This window comes from Meleagris gallopavo, chromosome 5 (genome assembly GCF_000146605.3).
Source record: "Meleagris gallopavo isolate NT-WF06-2002-E0010 breed Aviagen turkey brand Nicholas breeding stock chromosome 5, Turkey_5.1, whole genome shotgun sequence".
Classification (NCBI taxonomy): domain Eukaryota; kingdom Metazoa; phylum Chordata; class Aves; order Galliformes; family Phasianidae; genus Meleagris; species Meleagris gallopavo.
This window is the reverse complement of record NC_015015.2, coordinates 16,120,659-16,133,830: the sequence shown is the minus strand read 5'-3', so window position 1 is coordinate 16,133,830 and position 13,172 is coordinate 16,120,659. Positions and strand designations below refer to the sequence as shown.

The 13,172-nt window shown below is 58.9% G+C and overlaps 2 protein-coding genes across 2 annotated transcripts in view; both read right to left on the bottom strand.

Moving 5' to 3' along the window:
* The window catches only part of APLNR (apelin receptor), a 1,682-nt gene extending 1,134 nt beyond the window's left edge, over nucleotides 1-548 (bottom strand). The window contains exon 1 of the mRNA XM_010711204.3: nucleotides 3-548. Coding sequence (XP_010709506.1) covers nucleotides 3-460 — 458 coding nt within the window. The 5' untranslated portion in view covers nucleotides 461-548. The remainder of the gene's footprint in view (nucleotides 1-2) is intronic.
* Nucleotides 549-3,188: 2,640 nt separating this feature from the next.
* TNKS1BP1 (tankyrase 1 binding protein 1) lies at nucleotides 3,189-13,123 on the bottom strand. The gene is given in 13 exon segments (XM_019615478.2): nucleotides 3,189-3,526; nucleotides 3,662-3,736; nucleotides 4,357-4,523; nucleotides 4,712-4,851; nucleotides 4,940-5,072; nucleotides 5,299-5,632; nucleotides 6,146-8,265; nucleotides 8,720-9,405; nucleotides 9,408-9,987; nucleotides 10,860-10,932; nucleotides 11,696-12,341; nucleotides 12,453-12,584; nucleotides 13,104-13,123. Coding segments are annotated over 11 exon segments (5,025 nt in total). The 5' UTR covers nucleotides 12,538-12,584; nucleotides 13,104-13,123; the 3' UTR covers nucleotides 3,189-3,526; nucleotides 3,662-3,675.
* Between the last annotated feature and the right edge of the window lie 49 nt (nucleotides 13,124-13,172).

Below are 13,172 nucleotides of genomic sequence, written 5' to 3'. Positions count from 1 at the left end.
GCACCCACAGGGCCACGGTGGCCAGCAGCCCGCTCACCCGTGAGCGCAGCTTGGCCGTGGCCAGCGGCCGCACGATGGCCAGGTAGCGGTCGAAGCTGAGACCCGTCAGGCAGAAGACGCTGGCGTACATGTTGACGAAGACCAGGTAGCTGCTGACCTTGCAGGCGGCCGTGCCGAAGGGCCAGTGGTAGCCTAGCCAGGCGTAGGCAGCCCACAGCGGCAGTGTGACCACGAAGGTGAGGTCGGCGGCGGCCAGGTTGGCGATGAAGGTGTCAGCTGAGCGCCGCCGCTCCCGCCCGCCCTTGAAGATGGTCCAGAGCACCAGGCCGTTGCCCGCCGTGCCCAGCAGGAAGACCAGCAGGTAGATGGTGGGCAGCAGGGCCAGCGACAAACCCCACTCCTCATACTCGCAATCGGTCTCGTTGTCCCCTTCGGGGTAGGTGTACCCCGTCTCCTCCATGCCGCCAGCCGGGCTGGGTGCAGCTCAGCTCATCCCCAGGCTCACCGCCGACCTCCTCCGGCCCTCTGAGCCCAGCCCAGCCGAATCCCACCGCGTTACCTCCCCTTCCTCCCCGCCCTCCGCCCCCCTCCTCCTCAGTAGGATGGACAGGATGGGGAAGCCCCGTGGGAAATTTCACAGCTCCCCCCCCGCCTCCCATCTGGCTCTCACCCAGGTGTCAACACATCAGCCCAACAGATAACCCCACTCCCCCCCACACACGGGCTTGGTGCTGCAGCTCCACAGCCAAGCATGGGTCTGCCGCCCTGCAGGGACCTGGAAATTGGATTTCACATTTGGCATTTTGCACTGGGGCTGCTGCACCTGGGATGGCTGCATTTTGCATTTGTGATAACTTTGCACTTGGGACCTGGCACTCGTTGCTTCGCACTCAGGATCTTGCATTTTGCATTTGAGGTTTGGTGTTTTGCAGTCATGCGTGGCACAGAGGGGGTCCAAATTGCCAGGGCCACACGCTGAGCACGGCGTGCCCAGGAGCCTGTTGTGCGCTGACACCTTCCCATGAGCGAACAAAGCTGGAAAGTTCACCTCCAAAGAAAGAACCACTGGGAGAGAGCAAGAGGAAGGCACTGGCAGGCTGCAGAACAGAACTGTCCCACTACGGCTTCACTCTCATGATTGCAGCTTTTGGTCGGGAAGCTGCTGGCTTCCCGATGCCAAGGTCTGTGGCTGATAAGCCTCCAGCCTCAGCTGGGCTGAGAGAGGCAAAGGGTTGGAGCTCAGAGTCTGAAAAACAGAGCCACAATGTGCCTTTTGCCCTTAGAACCGATGAATGAACAGAGGGATCTGTGCAGCCAAAAGTAGAGGCAAATTCATTGGGCTGCTGAAACACAGGGCAGCCCCAAGTGGTCTCTGAAATTAGGGAGGAAAGGACCAAAATCTGACTCAGCCCTGTGAGAACAAATGGGACATAATCAGGCTGGAGAGGGAGATAACGAATAATGAAATATTTCAATTACCTGGGACAGAGTCAGCTTCGGAAGCCCAAGTTAACCCCGTGAGGTAGGGAGGTTGCAGCACTGCTAAAGCCTGCGGTGCTTGCAGGAATTAGAGACAAAGATTTTAAAACTCAGTGCGTGTGATGGCTGCTGACTCAGATTAAAGTAATAAGGGGTTTTTTTTTTGAAGGAGACAGAACTGTGCAAAACCCAAAGGCAGATAAAGCTGTTAGTTAAGACAGACGATAAATTGAATAAAACAGGGAAATAAAAGAAAATGTTAATTAGACCCTTGGTATCACCAGAAATTGCTACAAAGGGAGATGTTCCAGCGTGGGGAATGAGGATCACTATTAATAACGCTCCCCACTATTTTTGGCTCCTGTGGGTAGCAGGGAACAGGTAACCCTTTCCAGACTGCTGACAGCAATGCGTGCCCCAAAAACAGCTGGGGATGAGGGCGGGGGGTGAGTGATGCCCCCACTGCGCTCTGTGAGACAGCAGGAATGCAGCACACAGAGGCTCAGGGGGTTGCAGCAGCCACTGGACGCAGTCAGAGATAAGAGGCTGAGATTCCTCTGTAGCTTCAGCGGGGGGGCAAAGCATCCTCCAGCCCCACCACCACGCTGATAAGGCTCATCAGGAGATCTGAGATCAGCTAATGGCTCGGTGCCTTCCCAGGTGCACTGTGGGTACCCAGAGCTGTCCCTCTCACTGTGGCTGGGACACTGTCCCCATTCAGTGTGGGTCTTGCTTGTTCCAAAGCCCTGTGAATGCGTGGCCAAAAGGGATGCACTCTCACAGTGCCCAAACTCCCTGTGCCAAGAAGGGCAGAGCTTAACCACCTCAACGTGGGATTTGGTGATTTCCTCTCTAGTCAGCTGGAGTTACTCATATCCTACCAGGGAAGAAACAACTCCTTGGTTCCATCTTTCCATCTGTCTCCCCCTCTTTCCGCTTGGTTCGGCTGAGAATAAACAGCTTGGAGTTCCCATCTCAGGGCCGGGAAAGGGCTTGGGGCACAGCCAGATGTTGAAGAGATCTTGGGGAAGGACTGTGGGGGCAGCCAGCATTTGATGGGTGATGCTGCCTGGATTGTGTCAGGAAGAAAGGAAAGAAATCCCAGCCCTGTGGCAGAACGTGGAATCAGCCAGCTCAGCTCTGAGGTTGGGTGGAGTCTGGCACAGACTTGCCTGGGGTTGCTCAGCTTGCCAGGAAGGTTTGGGGCCAGGAGCTGTCCCCACTCCTCCTCAGAGTAATCACAACACCCAGCACCAGCTCCCACAGTAGGGAGGCAGACAGGGAAGAGGCAGCAGGGCCTTGGGGCACAGTTTGGAGAAAGGGTGAGCACAGGAGACAGGGATGAGTGTGTGCACATCACCAGCGGGGTGGGTGCTGCAACTGCTTTGCATGAGCACATCCACCTTGGCCCTGTGCACAGTCCCCGTGTGCAGGAGTGTTTTTGCACTCCCATTGCATTTCTGTTATCCAGGCAGGGAGCAGGGACATGGGGACAGTGAACAAAGTGAGGGTGGTGAGGGTGGCACCATGCATCCCACAAGCACAACTGCAACCTACCTATATTCCAGCTGCGGACAGAGGGCAGAGAGCTCCTCCTGGTGGCAGTCTTTACACCAGGTTTCCCCAATGTTCCAAGGGTACACCTCCTTTCGGGGGAGTAGGGGGACTTAGAACCAAGGATCTTACAGAAAAACCAAGACCCCACCAAACCAACCAACAAAGTTTTATTGTCCTGTCAAGTGGCACCAAAATAATGACCTGCTGCTCTTTGTCTGGAGGGTGATAGGAGAGCAGGGGGAGGTCAGGGAAGGGTGGGGCCTTGCTGACCACCTCCAGCCCCCAGGGGACATGAGGAAGGGGGGGGACGCAGAGGAAGAGAAACTTTGGGGAAATGGGAGCGGAGAGGGACAGGAGTGGGGAGGGAACCCTGCGAGCATCATACAAAGTGCATAGATGTGTGTGTGTGTCCTGCTAGAGGGAAGAGGGAGCCTGATCCTGGGGATGCCAGCCATCAGCCTCCTAGAACGTGCTGGACAGGAGAGCGAGCCTGAAAGAGACACGGGGAAGGAGAAGATATGGTGAGGGCCAGGGAGGAAGCACCGGCTCTAGGGGTGACCCAGAGCTGGAGGAACATCCCCTTGAGCCCTCATCCCAGCTGCAGCATCACTCTGCTGGCACTCACCCCATGAGATCAGCTCACGATTTCTTCTTTTTCAGCTTCAGCGCCTGCAGCCAGTGGGGTGGGGAGGCGTCTGACCTGCACAGATCCAAACAGGCGCTGGCACCACAGTGCCATAGTGCCAGAAATACACCCATTGCCCCAAGGGCTTCTCCCAAAGCTCTAGGGGCTCAGATCCAGATCGAGCCAAGATGATCGTCCTGGAGAGGGCTGCTCTCCCCAGAGGGACCATGCAGCCCAAGAAAGGCAAGGAGAGGGGAAGGGAACTGAGCTGTAGCTGAGTCAGCTGTGGCTTTAAGGGCTTCGGCCCAAGCACTGTTTAGGGTGGAGCAGCCCGGCTCTCCCAGGCAACAGGGCTTGGGAATGCTGGTCCCAGTAAGCCTCACTTCCAGCTCCCAGCTCCAGCCCCAAGGTCCGGCCCAGCCTCCGGCTAACTGCCAGCACCAGAAATACCAGCCTGGAGCACACGGTTCCTCGGAGCCAGCAGCTGCAGGACTTGAGCACAGCCCACAGTACTTCCAACCATCCCATCAACACTGCATCGCTGCCCACAGTGCCTCTGAGACTTCAATTTTGCCCACTCCTTCACAACCCACAAGCACCCCAGTGTCCCCAGCATGTCTGTAGTGCCACACCAACACCCAACCTGGCATATCCACCCTGCATCATCACAACTGTTCCTTGAGCCCAGCACTCACCCTGAAGACTTCTCAGGTTTAGGGGGCAGCGCCAGGGGTTTCCCACTCAGGCCAGGGATCTTGCAGGACTTGGAGCGCTGCACATGAGGATCCTTTGTGGGGGTTGCTTTGCTGTCCACTGGCGATGCCCCTTCCTCAGCAGAGCGGTTTCGGCCCCTCAGCTTGGCCTGGGAGGGGAAGTCAGATGGGCACACAGTGCTCTCAGCCCCCAGCATCCTCAAATCCTTCCACTGCATCCTCTCCCTCCCTCTCCATGCTGCCTGCCTTGGACTGTCCTTCAACCTGCCTGTTCCACCCCACCCTTCAGAAATCATGTCCCTTCCATCTGCTTGCCTGAGGTTCCAGCAGGCCCTACCTTGAGGGCAGACGTGGTAAGGCCAGGGAAAAGTGGCACCTTGACACCCTTGCCCAGCGGGGACCCTCGCACCCGCCGGCTCTTGGGTTCTTCTGCTGCCTCCTCATCGGAGGATGCTGCTGCACGGGCTGGACGAGGCTCTGTGGGGAACAGCATCACTATGAGACATCTCGAAGAGCACACCATCCCGTCCCACTATCCTGTTGTCACTGTCCTGCAGGCTCTCACCTGTGGAGTCCTGGAAGATCCAGCTGTCCCCCTCTGAAGTGGCCCCGGGGCGGAGAACAGGTGCCCGGTGCCTTCGTTTGCGGCCCAGGTTGGCCTTGCTGCGGTACATGGTACTGTCCAGAACCTCTGTGTCCTGCAAAGCCCAGGGGACGGCTCAGTGCCCAGCAAAGGGGAGTTTCAGGGTTCCCAGTCTATCCACCCACTCATCCATTCCACTGTTTTCTATGGATCTCCCATCGTGGCTGCCTTCCTCTAGTATAGGGTGGCCTTGTATCTGCAGCCTCTGTCTGCATTCCCCCGACCATTGGGCTTCCTCAGGGCTGCAGGAGGAAGTCAGAAGCTCCATCCTCCCCACTCACCTCGAGAAATGTGAAATCCTGACCAGAGAGGTCCAGAAGTCCCTCGGGCTGCAAGGCACTCGCAGAGAGCCTCTTTTCCTCCCAGCTCACTGGTCTCTTCCCATCTGCGTGATCCGAAGGAGCCTCTTCGCTCTCTGTTTCTTGGGTCTCACCAGCAGCCTCTGGTGGCAGTGGGGCAGGAGCCAGCTCACGCAGGTCCTGCTGCTCCGTGGGGTCTGTTCTCAGCAGTGGGACAGCTGATTCGCTCCAGGGGGACTCAGCAGCTGCAGGCTCGGCCACAGCATCATCACCCTGTGGTGGGCTGGAGTCTGAGAGATGGATGTTTTCAGGGCTTCTGGTGGGGAAGACAAAAGGACACAATTTGTCCAGCCCCAAATCTCTCCCAATTTCCCTGTCAGCCCTCAGGGGAAACTAAGACATAAGGAAGGCCACTGTTCCTGTGAATGTGGGTGAGTCAGAGACAGAACTCAGGTGTCTGGGATTCTACCTCTCCTTTGAGAAGTCGACTGCAAAAGGCCAAGTGAGATCCACACCAAGGGGGTGGCACTTCTGGGAAGTTCTCCTTAAGATTGGCAGGGAATCACCCACAACATGTTAACCAGGCTGGGACCTTCTTCAGGCCAGCAGGAGTTTTGCCTTTTTCCTCCTGGCATTCTTACATTATGGCAACTTGTGGGAATTTATCATTTTGGAAATCCCCAGCTCAACTATGGCTGAAACTAGAGTGCGGGGTTCCCCGGATCTCGGTAAGATAAAGGCATGGGGCTCATTCTGCCAATTTCTCAGGAGGCCAAGGGAACACCAGCACCTCCCAGACTCCATTCCCCACCAGCCATACCCTCCTTACCCATCTGCCGAACCGCCATCACCTCCCAGGCTCCGCTCCCCAGCACTGAAGTCCTGGCTCCTGGCAGCACAGCGGGCCCCAAAGGCATTGGCCCACTCTTGGCGCCTGGCTTCAGCCTCACGCAGCTTCTCGCTCCAGCCAGCTTCCTCCAGGTCCTGGCTCCAGCCTGGTTCCTCCACCTTGGCTTGCTGAGGCTGGGCAGAACTGCCCACAGCTGCCAGGCCCTCATCCCAGGCCATTTGGCCTGGTTCACCCTCATCAACTTTATCGGTAATACCTGAGGTGCTGAAGGAGAGATCGCTGTGCCAGTCTCCCAGGGGCTGCCGGGGCTCCTGCAGGACCTCAGACCTCATTTTGTTTGCCCAAGACATTGGGCTGTCTGCTGACACTGCAGTGCTGGAGAGATCGGACACTCGCTCTGTCCCAATGATACCAAACTGATTTTGGTGTTCAGCTCCTCCAAGGTGCAGCTCTTCAGCCCAGTCCCTGGTGCCACTCTCCTGCTGGTCAGTGCTCCCCCAGCTGGACTCCTGGCCTGGGCAACTGGGGGCACACAAGCCAGGCAAGTCTTCTTTTCTGACACCAAAAGCATTAGCCAGTTCAGTTTGGCCAATGCTGCATTCACCAGCCCAGCTCAGCCTGCTAGAACTAAATTCTCCCTTTCTGGTGTTCACAGAGTCGTAATCACTGGCCCAGACTGACCTGCTGGGGCCAAACTCCCTGTCCTGGCTCTCCATGTTCTTGGTGATGTATTCATCATCCCAGGCTGGTTTTTTGGATTTGAGCTCCCTGTCTTTGGTCTCCACATCCCTGGCGCTGTTCTCACTGGCTTCAGCTGGTCTGTTGGGGCTGAACTCCCTGTCCTGGCTCTCCATACCCCTGGTGCTGTATTCATCGGCACATGCTGGTCTGCTGGGGCTGAACTCCCTATCCTGGCTCTCCATGTCCTGGCTGTTGTACTCACTGTGCCAGGTGGGTCTGCTGGGATTGAACTCCCTGTCCTGGATCTCCATGTCCCTGGTGCTGTATTCATCGGTGCAGGCTGGTCTGCTGGGGCTGAACTCTCTGTCCTGGCTCTCCATGTCCCTGCTGGTGTACTCACTGTGCCAGGTGGGTCTGCTGGTGCTGAACTCCCTGTCCTGGCTCTCCATATCACTGGTGCTGTGCTCTTCAGCACAGGCTGGCCTGCTGGGGCTAAACTCCCTGTCCTGGATCTCCATGTCCCTGCTGATGTATTCGCTGGCCTCAGCCAGTCTGCTGGGGCTGAATTCTCTATCTTGGTTCTCCATGTCTTGGGTGCTGTATTCACCAGACCAGGCTGGTCTGCTGGGGCTGAACTCCCTATCTTGGCTCTCCATGTCTCTGGTACTGTATTTGCTGTCCCAAGCCAACCTGCTGGAGCAAAATTCTGTGTCCGAGGTCTCAGCGTCCCCAGTGCTGGATCTGCCAGCCCAGCCTAGAGTAAAATCCTTGTCCTTGGTCTCAACATCCCTGCTACTGTATTTACTGGTCCAATCCGAGGTGACCTCCCTGTCCTTGATGTCTGCATCACCGGTGCCATACTCACTAGACCACACAGGTGCAGCATCCCCACTGTGAGTCTCCAGCTCCCCAGAGCCATACTTGCCAGCCCAGCCGGGCTGCCTGGAGCTCAGCTCCTTGTCCTGCTGCTGGCCATGTCCCACACCGTAGGGACTGCTCCATTCAGGCTTCCCAGAGCTGACCTCCTCTCTGTTGCCTGCACTGTCCAAGCCATACCCAGTGCCCCATGTGGGTTTGCTGAAGTCTTGATCCTGCAGGCAGCTTTCCCCCCCACCATGAGATTTGGGCCAGTCACTGCTGCCAAGCTTCGTATCCCCCATCAGCTCTGTCCCTTTGTAATTGCTGCTCCAGTCCCTCTCAGCAGCACGAAAGGCTCTATCCTGCTGGTTCATATCACTGATACTGCAACTGTTGTTCCTGCTTGAGTTGGTCCTAAATTTTTGATCCTGCTCCATCTCACCAGACCAGTCCTCCTTCCTGGCCACAGCCTTTTGGCTCCAGTCAAAAGCACCAGCCTGGTGAGATCTCCCAATGCCAAATTCACTGCACAGGTCCTTCCGTGACCAGCCAAGCAGGCCCTGGAGAAAGAGAGTCAAAGAGAGGAGAAAGGGTTAGAGAAACACTGCAGAGGATAGTCTGAAAAGGGTTGGGGGATATCCAAGGATAATCCTCTCCAAAGGGGAGTCAGGTCCCACTGCTCACCCCCCAGCCTCGTGAGCTGCCTGTACTCACAGCCACTGTGCCTATCCAGGGCCTTTCTGACCCTGCAGCACTTTGTGCCCTCTCCAGCTCATCCCGCAGCTCCAGGTTGGCCAGCAGTCTCCGGAGGATGGCCGTGGTCCCCGACTCACCAGCCATGGTTCTCCAGTGCACACACAGCTCCCCGCCCCACCCCAGTTCTCCCCGTAGGCACCGCACGCTCCTGCTCAGCCTCCACCCAACTCGTCAGACAGCTCTGCTGCACCGAAAGGGACGCAACCGCACCGCTGCACGCAACGTGCCGTTAACCCTTGGTGCCTCACACTCCCTCACCTCCTGCTCCTCGGCCTTCAGAGGGTCACGTCCTGATGTGCGGGTCCTAGGTGATGCCAGCAGCTCGGTCAGCCAGCGTGGGTCAGTGTGGGCATCAGGGCCCTTTGAGGAGCCTTCATCCTGGCCTGGCCCACCGAGGCCCTGTAGGCTTGCAGGAGAGTCGCCTGCTGGCTCCCAGGAGGCGTCAGCTTCGGTGGGGGCTGGCTCTGGTGGGGCAGCCTTGACAGGGGACTCGGGCTCAGCTGGGTCCAAGCTAGGCTCCACTATGTGGAGCTCGGTGCTGTTCAGCTCTGCCTCTCCTTCCTCCTCCTCTTCTGAGCTCTCAGCCTCTTGCTGAGCCACAGGACCTCCCGGGCATGGAGCCCCCTCTGCTCCCCAGCTGCCGGTCATTGCAAGGCCAGGCCCATCTGTGTCCCCGCTGTCCCCATGGGATCCAGTGGCTGCACCCTCCCTGTCTGACTCATCCTCTTCAGACAGCCCCGAGTCAGCTGCCTCCTGGATGGGGGACCTGGGTGGGGATGGCAGCCCCCTCGCCCCCCGTGTGGGGAACGTCCACTCGAAGGACTGGGAAAGGCTCCAGCTGGACTCGCTGCTCAGCAAATGCTCTGCTGGCAGGTCTCCAGGCTGGGGCAGGGCGCCCAGTGAGCCCCCCAGCAACCCCATGCCCTGCCCTTCGCTGGGAGGGGCCGCAGCACCCCCTCTGATGAGCGTCGCAGCCCTGAGTCTCTGCTTGAGGGAGGAAGGTTGAAATCAGGACCTTCAGGAGTCCGAGAGGACACAGGGGAGTCATCGGGACCCCCAGGGGAGCCTGGAGGGCAAGAAGCTCTAGCAGGGAGCTCAGGGGGTGGGCTCGGGGGAGGCGAGGGCTCAGGCTCGGTGGTGGACTCAGGTGAGCCGGGGGGGCAGGTGGCTCTAGGGGGCAGCTGGGGTGTGCCCAGTGTGGAGGGGCTGGCAGGAGTGGGGGATCCCTCGCTGGGGGTGTGTGGGGAGCCTGGGGAGCGGGAGGCACCAAGCCAGGGCTCAGCCACAGATGAGGGAGCACCTGGAGCCTGGATGGAGGTGGCCAAGAGCTCCTCAGTCGGAGGCTGAGCTGGAGATTCAGGGGATTCAGAGGCCATGGTCGGGGAGCCAGGAGCCAACAGCTCTGGGGGGGCATCAGGGGAACCAGGGGCTGAGGCAGAAGGCTCGGCAGGCTGGAAAGGAGCTCCTGGGGGTGGGCAAGCAGGGGATCTTGGGGAGCCAGGGGGTCCAAGCTGGAGAGAGGAGAGCTGCAGGAAGAATAGGGAGGAGAGTCAAGTCACTCAAGAGGAACCTCCCAGGCATCACCCAGCCACAGCTCTCAGCCCCCCTCTGCCAGCACAGCTCCAATGTACAGTGAAAATCATAGTCCCAAGACCCATCTTCCCTAAGCCCTGTGGGCAAGAAGTGCCCACACATCCTGACAGCACCAGAGCTGCTTCCTGTGTGACTCAGCCTCGGCAGCTCCCAGAAGTTCCCATTCCAGCTGCATGCTCTTCAGGTCAGGGCCAAGCAGTGCCGAGAGCCCTGCTCCTCTGCCTCAGCAGCCCTGCTGATGCCCACCAACCATCAACGTGCAGAGACAGACATGGAGAGGAAGAACTGAAGCAAGAAGAAATAAAAATACCATCACCCCGATCTTCCCCGCTTGGGCCTGGGCATCCTCAAGACACACCAGCATCAACCTGAAGGGGTGGGCCAAACCCTGACTAGAGCAGTTAAGGGTTAATTCTCCACAGTAGTCCTGCCACCTTGGTGTCTCCATCATCACTCCAGAGTATGGGGAGGGGGCATGGCAGGGAAGCGGAATGGGCCCGCCTATAACATACCTGCCCGGTCACCAAATCTCAGCTGGTGACTCACGGCTTCACCCTGTCCCCACCTCGGCACCAGAACTGAAACTCGCTTCTTGTTCCAAGAGCCCAGCCCAGCACCTGGGCACCCAGTGAGGGAGTTGGGGCTGCAATGGAGTCACCCGCCTTCCCCAGAGCAGTTGGCACCCGAAGGAGAAAGGAGAGACGCACCCCGCAGAGAGGGAGCCCCGGAGGAGACAGGAGAGCCCCGAAGGAGAGAGCCCAGGAGTGGAGCGGCCGCGACGCAGGAGGGTGCGGCGAGAACTCACGTCAGGGGGAGACGGTGGCCTCCAGAGTCCACAGGGGTCCCCGGCACAGCTCGGGCCGGCTGGGGAGGAGCTGCTGTCAGAGAAAAACAGGCAGGAGGGTAAACATGGTTGCACCCCGTTCTTCTTCCCACATGCACGCGCCTCCCAACCCCAGACCCGGCTCTGGCCACAGAAGGATTTAGACAAGGACCACAATCAGCCCTTAACTCACTGTAAGGAGCACTCAAAACATGCCCTGAATTATCAGGTAGGTTAGTATTGCAAAGGCAAATCAGCTACAACCTCTTTTCTGGAAAGTTTTTCATCCTTTGGAGTGCAAGTTTCTCACACTCTGGTTTAAAATAGCCCCTGCCCTGCTCCCAGAGGTGCCCAGCTTTAGGGAGCACAGCCAAGTGCTGGCTTTCAACCAGCCCATCCTGCAGCCAGGAGTCCCACAGATCTGAGGCCTCTCTGCTCTGGCACGGACTGGTAAAAATAAAATAGAGTGGGGAAAAGGGGGAACATTTCCCAGGGGCAGTAACCCCCCGTTATTCCCTGCTTGGGCAACGGAGTGCTGCCTGGCAAGGTTCCAGTCCCAGATGGCTGCAAGCACGGAGGCAGTTCCTCAGCTGGGCCAGCCCATTCTTGTGGTTTTAGTAAACCACCAGAGCTGTTGCGGGTGACCAAGCCTTCCCACGAAGGCAGCTCAAGGCACTGCTGGTTAGAAGGAACAGCAGCCTTGTGCTGGTGATCAGACCTCAGGTTCCCTCCAGCTCCATTAATTTCTATCCCTAGAACTGCCCACTGATGGCTTCCCCATGGGTCCCCGTCCTTGGGACCAATCCTCTGCCCCTCACCTCGTCTCTACCATCGGGCATCTGTCACCCCCTGTCCCCAGCTCTCCCTCAGCCTGCTGGAGCAGTTGGCGGGCTTCACCAGGGGAGTCTCCATCTGCCTCCCCACTAGGGCGTCTCCGGAAGGCGGTGAAGGTCTTGGAGCCAAAGCGAGAGGAAGAATCGGGGCAAAAGGGAGAGAGGCGGGCCCGGTCAGGGCTTCCCAGACCCTCCTTGCTGTCCATTTTGGCCAGAATCTCCTCCACAGTGGTGCCTGGAAATCGCTCCAGCTTGGTTGCCACAGGCACTGGTGTCACCTTAAAGGGAGCCGGACCTTTGCGGGAAGGTGTCGATGGGGCCAGGGGCACCTCATCACTGGGGGTCGAACACGGGTCTTCAGGAGTCAAAACTGATGGGGATGGGAGCCCCTTCCCATTGGGGGTCTCAGGTGACTTGATAGTGAAAGAGGGGCGTCTGAGGACCACCCCAGAGCCACCCCCACTGTATGGCTGAGGTCCTGCCAGGCGGTTTATCTTCTCTGCTGAGGGCAGTTCAGGACGAGAGTGCCGCGGTGCTGGTGGGGGGTGAGGCAGGCAGGGTTTGGCAGGCACAGCAGGCTTGGGCAGCACACGGGGCTTGGGCCGGACAGGAGGCTTGGGGCGAGGACTGCCTGTGGGAGAGAGACGAGGAGAAACATGGAGAGTTGGAGAAACACAACAGCCCCTGGAGACGTCTCGCTCTGGGATAAAAACACACGTGAAGAGGTCTGGGGGGTTCTCACCTTTCTCGGGGCTTCCAGCCACCAGTCCGGCCCCCCCAGAGGCACAGGGCAATGGAGGGTGCAGGGACTGGGGCTGGGAGGCCATGGTGAAGCCGGAGCTAATGCTCAGCAGACTCAGCGTGCAGTCAGCCCCTGCAGAAGAGAGAGGGGAGAACTGTCACGGAAAAACATTAGTCCACCCTGTCCTCTGGGTCCCACCACCCCATTCACCCTCACGCTCCCAGTCTCTGCCATACTTGCAGCGTGCTCCATCGTGGTGCTGGCTTCCCTCTCACTCATACCAGCACCGCACACTGTGCCAACCCACTATCTCACCACCAAGCCTCCGTTTGGCCGCACCACCCTTTGTACACTGCCCCAGCCCGCCGGCAGCACCCGGCCACAGCGCACACCTTGTCGGTCCCTTGCACACCTCAGTAAACACGTGTATCCCAGCCCCATTCACCTGGGCTGGCTTCCGCGTGCGGCGAGCCTCCCAAAAGGCCGTGCCAGCCCCTCACCGACCCCGCGTCCAACACCTGAGCCAGCCCCCACCACCAACTGCCCGTTCCCTCACGGAAGTCCTCCACACACCACGTCAGCCCTCGCCGCCCCAGTCTGCCAGCAGCAGCCCGCTCCCACGCCCCAATCCCCAGCCCGTCGGGCCCTTACAGGGTCACTCCCCCCCCTCACCTGCCCCGCAGCCGCCTCATGGCCGGGACGGGGGGGCTGGAGGGGCGC